Consider the following 10,068-nt stretch of genomic DNA (forward strand, 5'->3'; position numbering starts at 1 on the left):
ACACAGGTTGTATGTTCTCTCTTATTGGAGTCTCCTAGCTCCAAATCTTCATATACAAGTGTAGACTTAACCACTCATCAAGGAAACATTCCTTTGCAACACACAAAAAACCTCTACATAAAACAACTGATCAAATCATGTTCAACTTTTGATGCGGCCTCCATTTCAGTCTGTGTTCTTGCATGTAGTCAGGTATGAATCTCAGGAATGTGGACAGCACACCTCTCATTGTACCTGAAACCTTTTTAAACTATGTGTACACTTGCAATTTCTAGGTCAATTGGAGCATTCCATGTTCTTAGAAGATGTGCCTCCAGAGTTTGGAAGTCACCCTAATTATAAAGCAGTATTAACAACCTGCAAAAGCAGAATGCAAAAGCATTTTTGACAGAAAGCTGTATATGTTCCTGTCTCCTCACTTATTTATGACAAAGGCTACAACCTGACTCCTTTAACTTCACCAAAGCAGTTTTGTCAAGATGTGTTCAAAATCATTTATTCATGTCTTTTAGGACCCTGATAGACTTTGATTCTTCCTTCATTTGTGTAAATAACCAAAAAACATTGTTAAGATGTGTGCAATCACACACAAATGCATACAAAGGCACAGAGGAGTGAGTAGCACAGGTGAACAAATTTTTATACCACATACTTCCATGTATGTTTAGAGTAGGACCCAGATATGCATTACTACCTCAGAAGGAAGCTTCTGTTTTACCAGTCACTTAAAACTAATTTGCTTTTCTTGACCTTATATATAAAAACATTATTGAAATAACAGAAAAATAAATCCACACCTATATCATCAAAGAAAACATCTTCAAAAGCTGTTCCATTAAGAGGAAAGAGACCTAAGACCCATAGCCTTTCGTAGTGCCTCTTTGACCTCCTTATTTCTCAAACTGTACACCACTGGGTTGAGAAGAGGAGTGATGACAGTGTAGGTCACTGAGATGAGTCTGTCCTGTCCAAGGGAACCCTGGGACTTGGGTTTTAGGTAGATGATGGAGGCACAGCCGTAGTGGATGATGACCACAGTGAGGTGGGAGGCACAGGTGGCAAAGGCCTTCTTCCGACCTTCAGCTGAGGCAATCTTAAGAATGGTGGAGATGATGACAACATAAGAGATGAAGACAAGGCCCATGGGTAAGACAAGGACACAGACACTGACAACAAAGTTGATGATTTCATTGATAGTGGTATCTGCGCAGGCCAGCTTCAGCAGGGGTCTCACATCACAGAAGAAGTGAGCAATAACAAAGCCATCACAGAAGGGCAGGCCAAACACTGATGTAACTTGGACAATAGCCATGCCTAGGCCAATTCCCAGTGACCCACATGCCAAGTGGATACAGACCTTCTTGCCCATGATGACTGAATACCTTAGAGGATTGCAGATAGCCACATAGCGGTCATAACCCATTGCTGTGAGAAGAAAACAGTTGTTGATGCCAAAAGTTAGATAAAAGAAGAGCTGGCCTGCACAGCCTTGGATATCTATGGCCTGGTAAGGATAAAGGAGGCCAGAGAGCATTCGAGGAATGATAGCAAGAGTATAGAAAGTCTCAGAGATGGAGAGCATGCTCAGAAAAAAGTACATGGGTGTATGGAGATGACGGTCCAGGCGAATAATAGTCACAATGATCACATTGCCAGACAGAGTCAGAAGGTACAATGTCAGGAAAACAATAAAGAAGGCAACCCTGTGCTGCCAATCAAAGCTGGAGAAGCCTTCAAAGAGGAACTCAGTCACAAAGGTGGAATTCTTCTTTGACATTGAGGCAGGTGTAGGCTTCACGGAACCAGGCAAAGGGAAGAAAGTTATGAGTCATCAAATACAAAACAGAACAGGTAAGACTAAGAACCTAGTAAGGAGCATGTCCTGCCCGGGCTGGGCTCTAGACACCAGTGTCATCAGGAATCAGCTATTGTTGCCTTGTTCAGACTTCCTCTGTGTCTACCATCTTCTTTTGAACTGCAGAGCAGGTAGAGGAGGACCCTTGGATTTAGGGCAGAGATGCAAATAATATGTAGAGTAAAATCTAGTTAAAGGAGACTTGTAGAGACAGTGACCTGATTTCAATTTTTGACCCTCTAGCCAGAAAATTGGATTGCTGAAGCATTTGATATTTCTGTCTTTAAGTTTTAAGGATCTCTTTTTCCATACTGACTTCACTATTATCTATTCCCAACAACAATATGCAAGATTTCTAGTTTTTTCCCAACTCTGGCTATTATCTTTATGGTAGGTTTGTAATATCATATCACCTCACTGTTAGCAAGTATTTCCTTGTGGTGTGGATTTGCATTTCCCCCATGATTAGTGATAATGAGCAAGTTTCTGCACACCTGAATTGAAAACAAAACTTTTAAGCAGCTGACTCTTGTATATTTGTATTTATTGTGGCTCAGTGCATAAACGACAACTTATGGGAACAATGTAGATGTCCCTAGACATAAGCTGGAGAAATGAAAGCCTGACATACACATAGAATAGAATGCTATCCAGCATTACAGGAACGAAATACTGCATTGGCAATATAATGGATAAATAAGTATCATCATTACATTGCAAGTTAAATGAGTAATGGATAAGTATATATTATCATTATATGGCAAATTAAATGGGTGACTCACAGAAGAACAAATACTGAGTGGTTTCATTTATATGAGGTTTTTAAAAGTGTCAAATGGTAAAAGCAAAGAATGGTATTTACCAGAGTATAAGACCAGGGAATTATGGAGTGGTAATTCAACCGCTATAACATTTCAGTTCTACAACATGAATTGGGTTTTCATATCATCCCTACAGAATAGTGTATATAGTTGGTAATATTTCATTGCCAACTTAAAAAATTGTTCTAAGGTTTTTATCTCATGTTAATTGTCTTACTATCAAAGTGGGGGGAAAGAACATCAAGGACACAAGGAAATCCTTGAAGGTGATAAATACGCCTTTACTTGGTGGTAGTGAAGTTTTCCTGAATGAATGCCTATGGTCAAATTTGTCACATGTATATACCAAATACACCTAGTTTAGTAGGTATTCATTATCTTTTGGTTAAACTGTTTTGTTTTTATTTGGTGGTAAAACTCTTTAAAGAAATCAAGACACAACTTGTTAATATTGACAGTAGATCTAGATCATGGGAAAGGCAATTGAAATATTAAATATGACCAGCATATTTAAATATTTAAATATTTCCCAACATAACTTGAATTATAACACCTTAGGTCAAATGAACACTTACCTAGGAAAGGATAAAAATCATCAGAGATTAATTGTGTTTGTTTGTTTGTTTGTTTTTCGAGACAGGGTTTCTTTGTGTAGCTTTGCTCCTTTCCTGGAACTCACTCTGTAGCCCAGGCGGGCCTGGAACTCACAGAGATCCACCTGCCTCTGCCTCCCGAGAGCTGGGATTAAAGGTGTGTGCCACCACCGCCTGGCGAGAGCAATATTTTTTTTTATCCTGTCAGCTGCATTCAATGTCAAGTTCCTTGTAAAGATCCTAGGATGAATTCTCTACAGAATCCCATCCCAGTCTCCATTGTTTCAATAAGCATGGCGTCTACCACCCATTGTCATCCTGAAAAATAGAAAAAGCTGCATGTCGACTCCCTGTCTTCTCAGAGATCCGGCCATAACTATCCTCTCCCACCACAATACATGGTTGCTATAAGGCAGTATAGGAACTCTTGAATCCTACCCCAAGAAGGAAAGAGCATAAATGAGCCTGGTGTTAATACTTTCAAGGAGGAAATATGCACACAGAAAGGGAAAATTCATTTAATCACAGAAAGAATCATTGTCTTATGCTCATTTCATTTCTTCATTTCATGATTTATTTGGTAGAGAAAGGAGCTAATCCATCTATACTTTCTGTCTTTTCACAATGCTCTCAGCCTGGGAGACTACTGGAGGAAATCCAAGCTTGTACCCTTGGCCAAGCTTAACAATTAGCTTCATCTAGAAAGTCAAGAGTCCATTGAATTGTTTCTCTTTCACTTTTCATTCGCTCCAAGGCAATTCCTCCTGAAGATATCTTTCCTGTCTCTACCCTCTTCTTATTTCTACTTCCCACCCACGCTCAAAGTCTGATATCCGTTATCATTTCCTATGTTGTTGCTGTTGTCTCTAAACCCATTTATCTCGTTTGGTTGATCAAAGCTCATATCTTCTTCCTGAATGCTTCAATCATATCCCCCCTCCCCCGCAAAAAGATCTGGTCATTAAATACTCCTGCATAAATCCTAAAATTGTTTTTTGAACCTTTAAGCATAATATTCAAATTCACTTGAAAACTGATTATAGTAATATAGCAGAGAGCTGCCATGGCCATTAACCAGGTTAATGTAGGTGAAGAATTTGGTCCAGTACTTTACACACAGGAAGCCCTTCAAAATGGGATTGTTATTAGTGGATATTCCTTTTGCAAAGGAACCAGAATACACAATGGTAGAGATGGAGGTAGGAAATTTAATTAAAAATTCAGGGATTTGTAAACAATCATTTGAATATCTTAAACTTGACTTGAATTTTATCATTTCTCTCCTGTTTACACATAGAATTTTTTTTCATAGTTAAAAAATTAAACTTTTATGGGGCTAGGAGATAGCTCACTGATAAATGTACTAACCATGCCAGTGGGGCCATTTGCGTATGAGCTCTGCCCCCACATAATGGTAAAAGGAGAGAATCAACTCCACAAAAATATCATCTGACCTAAACATACATGCCATGGCACATGTACCTACACACACACACACACACACACACACACACACACACACACACACACATCATGTATACACCAACACAAAATAGTGAATAAAATTTATTTACTATAATCCTCTCTGTACCCCCAGACCTCAAGAGGGAGCTCATGCCTGATTGCATGAATGGACAGAAACCAGGGGCTGGAAATCCCAGAGACCCGGGGTAGCATCAAACACAACTAGGAAAAAAAAAATCAATGAAATGATTATTCATGATATTGCGCTGTGCTCATTTATCAGTGCCTAGCCCAATTGTCAACAGAGAAACATCATTCAGCAACTGATGGGGGTAGATGCAGAGAGCCACAGCCAAACACTAGGCAGAGCCAGGGAAACCCCACAGAAGAAGCAGGGTAAAGATTGTAGGAGCCAGAGGGGTTGAGGATACCCTGAGAACACAGCCCACAGAATCAACTAAGCAGGACTCATAAGGGATCACAGAGACTGAAGCAGCAATCACGGACCCTGTACGGCTCTGAGCTAGGATATCTGCATATATGTTATCGTTGTATATCGTTTTTGTGGGACTCCTAACAGTGGGAGTGGGGGGTGTCTCTGACTCTTGCCTGCTCTTAGGATCTTTATCCTCCTACTGGGCTGCCCCATTCAGCTTTGATATGAGGGTTTGTGACTAGTTTTACTGTAACATTTTATTCCTTGTTGGGTTGATATCCCTGGGAGACCTGAAACAGAAAGTGAGGAGGAGTGAATCTGCGGGAGAGAGGAAGTGGAGAGGAAGACTAGGAAGAGTGAAGGGAGGGCAAACTAAAATCAGAATGTAATATATCAGAGAAGAATAAAAGAAAAATAAACCCTCTCTGAAGGTTCAACAACCAGACGTATGCACATATGCTATCCTCACTAAGGTATAGAGTAAGTAAAAAAAAAAAAAAAAGTTTTAGCTTTGCTTTAATCCTTTCCATGCTGATGCCCTTCATTTTACTTCTCTCTTGGATCAGAATAGCCTATCTAATCAAAACACCTGGGAACATGTTTCAGTGACTCCCGGATCCCGTGTTTGGTTAAGTGTGGAATCCATCAGCAATAAATTAGTCTCATTGTGTGTGTACACACTAAAATTCATGCGTGCTATTCTTACAATTAATCCCATTTTGTTTACTGGAAGATCTCATCCATGCCCATGACTTTGACTATCCCTGTTTCTATTTTCCACCATTCCATTAATCAGCTGTGAATTATTAACATCTTTTAAGATTCTATTCCAGGAAAAATAAATGGTAGATTCCAGGAGACGTAATCATCAGTAGGGAGCATAGAATGGTAGGACAAATATGTGATAGACTCCAGGAGACATAATAATCAGTAGGAAGCAGAGAATGGGGTGGTGCATTAAAAAGCATTGGCAAGAGTAAGATTATGTCATTAGTGTCTTGGACATTTAGGTGAGAAGGGAAAGAAATGAGAAAAAACTGAAGTAATGTAAAGATGTAAAGAAACATCAAACTCAGAAAGTGTCTGTGACTCTGGATTTTGTGTTAACTTTCCTTTTTTTTTTTTCCAAATAAACAACAAGGGTAAAGCAAGGCTTGTCAATGGTCCAATACTAGGTAAACAAAGTATCTCTAGATGTTCCTAAAGAAAAATCTTACCCTGTTGCTTCATGAACATTTTAATTTTTTGTGTATTTTTGAGGTTATAATTTAACTGTAATGTTTCTCCCTTCCCTTTCCTCCCTTCAAACCCCCTCACATACCCCTCTTCACTCTACTTCAAATTCATGGCCTCTTTTTTTCACTACTGAAATTTTGATGTCTCCTATGCATTTTGGTTGCTATGTCCAAGACTTATTTTTATTTTGTCCATCAAAATAATTTCTTCAGCAATTCACTATGTTCAACAGTCATAAATAAAAGACTGTATTATTGGGAGGGAGAGAAAAATGACCATGGTGGTCTTCATATGCTAGGAGACTGCATTCTTGAAGAGTCTTTGGAATACAGACCCAATTAAAGGCCCTTGATGGGGTTATTTCACTCCTCTCTGCATTATTTAGTGATTCATCTATATCCCCAGATTCACAGAAATCATATTCTCCCCTATAAGTGACTGTGTTCCTCATCTTCTGTAGACTTCAGCTGTCTGTGTGGCAGCTGAACACAGGCTCCAGTGTCGTTCCCCACACTCAGTACCAAAGAAAATCAGACTCACCAGGTATCTTCTTCCTTCCAACTTTTAGAGGCTGTGTTCATAGATGTAACCACCTGAAATAATAGGTTTCAGATTTTACTGAATTTTAAAATGATACATAGGGTTTAGTCAACGCCCTTCATAATATCATTTAAAATCCACCCATTCCTTAACTATAGGATGCAGAATAGTCTATGAGTTTCCTTATAACAGAGTCACTAGTGTCTTACATGCAAGTTATGGCTTAATCCTACTTCTCGTTTGCTAACAAGAATGCCATGCCTAAAAGCAACCATGAAGGAAAGAAACAATGCTAGACTCAAGTCTTCCTGTGTCTGAGATCAAAATGAAGGCTGGCAAACTTTACAAAACATTCAGTTCAACCTAGTGGAGTAAATCATTAGTGGGTTAGTTAGAAGTAACTATGGCATCGAGTTCTCAACAAGTTATTAAACTGATGTCACAATTGCTAAGTATCTCTCTCCAAAATAGCAGTTTTTCTCCCTAGTGGGCAGTGACAGAAGTCAAAATACAAGCAACAAAGTACCTTGAGACCTTGTTACCGAGGTAGCTGATTATCTAAGCAGTAGGACACATGGGAAAACAAGTCTGGCTGAGCTCTTAGGAACAATCTCTGGGGTGAAAAGGCTAATTTTCCTTCTGGAATAGGCCATAGTCCTTATTGGGGTCTATGCCATGGTTTCTGCCCAATTCTCCAGCAGCAATGGAAGGGAGTATAAGGCCTCATGAGTTCTAAGAAGAATGTGAAAGCAGTTACTTAGCAGGTTTGAGTAAGGATTCCTACTGCCAGGCACACACAGGGTGACCTCTGATGCTTGACACTTGAATCAAGTTTAAAAAATCTCTGGGTGGACTCATCAATTCTGTCCCTGAATCAAACTTCTGTATTTTTAAACTGGTATTATTTACCTCTGCTCTGATTATCTCACAACCAACACTCATTCTGAAGCTTTCAGCTCAATTTGACCTTGGACCTCAGCCTAACTAGGTCATTCTTCATATGCTACTTTCAACTACATTAAACTTTCCATAGCCTAAATAAAATTCAGTATGTCATTAAGTCCTCAGAATTTGAAACAGTTTTTTTTTTGCATATGTTTAACACTTTACTCATTTCTTTGCAAGAATGTTATACTTCTAACTTAATTGTGATCACCCCTTATATGGAAACTTTTCCACTCACTCACATTTTGTTATCTTATTGTACCTAGAACTAGCTATTTTAACAATCATTGCTAACACTTACCATACATTAGGCATAAAAAACATGGCTTTTTTCTTTTCTTGATGTACTTAGTGAGAAACTGTACATGTTGGAGCTACTCTGAATTTTGTTTTATATTTTAAATTTTCGGTGTTGTTTACCTTGTTCTACCCTTTGGTCAATGGAGGGAAATTTCGGTACGTGAACGCTTAGGTCTTCTTAGTTGTTACCATCATCACCACTGTTTTTGATTGCCGTCGTTGTTGCCCTTTTAAGCTTCCTTCACAAGACTTTCCCTGTGAACACTTACTTGAGTAGTGAGTTAATGGTTTGGGTAGATTGCACACCAACACCCAGAATCCCCCAGTGATCATCTTCTGCTGATCAACCTGTGCACAGATTATGACAACCGTGCAAATTTCTAACCCCTTCACAAGTTTCTACATTTTGGTTTTGAATTTTAAATATTTTTATATTTTGAAAGTTCCATACATTTATACATGCATACTGAGCATATGGTTTTCCTTTGCTTTCACATTTACTCAGGTTTTTAAAAATTTATTTATTTAAAATTTTTTTTCATTTTACATAACAATCCCAGTTACTCCTCCCTCCCCTTCTCCCACCCCCTTACCTCCCCCAAGCCCACACCACATCTACTCCTCAGAGAGGGTAAAGCCTCCCTTCGAGAGTCAACAAAGTCTGGCATACTAAATTGAGGCCGGACCAAGCCCCTCCCCACTGTGTCAAGGCTGAACACAGTATCCCACCCTAGGGAATGTGTTCCAAAAAGCCATTTCATGTACTGGGACAAGTCCTGGTCCCACTGTCAGGGGCTCCCCCCAGCAGATCTAGCCAAAAACTGTCACCCATATTCAGAGGGCCTAGTTCGGGTCCCATGCATCATGTTCCCCAGCTGACAGGCCAGAGTCCACAGAGTCCATGAGCTGCATTAGCTTGAGTCAGCCGTCTCTGATATTCAGCTCCCCCCCCCATCCCAACCTCTATTCCCACCTCCTCCAAGGCAAGGCCTCCCATGGGGAGTCAGTAGAGCCTGAAACATTCAGTTGAGGCAGGTCCAAGTCCCTCCCCCTGCACCAAGGCTGTGTAAGTTGTCCCACAATAAGCAGTAGGCTCCAAAAAACCTTTCACATCCGAGGGATGGATCCTTCTCCCACTGCCAGGGTCCCCCAAGCAGATCAAGCTACATAACTGTCTTGCCTATGCAGAGGGCCTAGTCCAGTCCCATGGAGGCTCCACAGTTATTGGTTCACAGTTCATGAGTTCCCTTTAGTTTGGTTTGGTTGTCTCTGTATGTTTCCCCATCATGATCTTGATGCCCCTTGATCATAGAATCCCTCTCCTCTCTCTTCAAGTGGACTCCTGGAACTTGGCCTGGTACTTAGCTGGAGATCTCTGCATCTGCTTCCATCATTTACTGGATGAAGGCTCTATGTTGACAGTTAGCGTATTCAGTAATCTGATTCACTTACCTGGGTAGGCTAGTTCAGGCACCCTCTCTGCTTTAGCTAGCAGTCTAAGCTGGGGTCATCCTTATGGATTTCTGGGGAGCCAGGACCCAGTTTCTCCCTATCCCCATGGTGTCTCCCTCTATCATGTTATCTCTTTCATTGCTCTTCCATTCCATCCCCGTTCCAGCTCTTATACCTGTCATAATGGCTATGATCAGAAACACTGATAACAGCTTTTATTGGAGAGGATGTGGAGCAAGGGGAACACTCCTCCACTGTTGATGGGAGTACAAACCTTTACAGCCACTTTGGAAATCAGTATGGCATTTTTCAGAAAATTGAGAGTCAATCTACCTCACAACCCAGCAATACCACTCTTGGTCATATGCCCAAGGAATGCTCAATCATACCACAAGAACACACATTCAACTGTGTTCATAGCAGCAT

General features: G+C 40.2%; 1 protein-coding gene across 1 annotated transcript; it reads right to left on the minus strand.

The window, feature by feature from the left end:
- Window positions 1-835: 835 nt before the first annotated feature.
- LOC114690742 (olfactory receptor 10J3-like) lies at window positions 836-1,777 on the minus strand. Its single transcript, XM_028865627.1, has one exon. It carries the CDS (start codon window positions 1,775-1,777, stop codon window positions 836-838), a length of 942 nt encoding a protein of 313 aa, XP_028721460.1.
- Between the last annotated feature and the right edge of the window lie 8,291 nt (window positions 1,778-10,068).

This window comes from Peromyscus leucopus, chromosome 15 (genome assembly GCF_004664715.2).
Source record: "Peromyscus leucopus breed LL Stock chromosome 15, UCI_PerLeu_2.1, whole genome shotgun sequence".
NCBI classification, from domain to species: Eukaryota; Metazoa; Chordata; class Mammalia; order Rodentia; family Cricetidae; genus Peromyscus; species Peromyscus leucopus.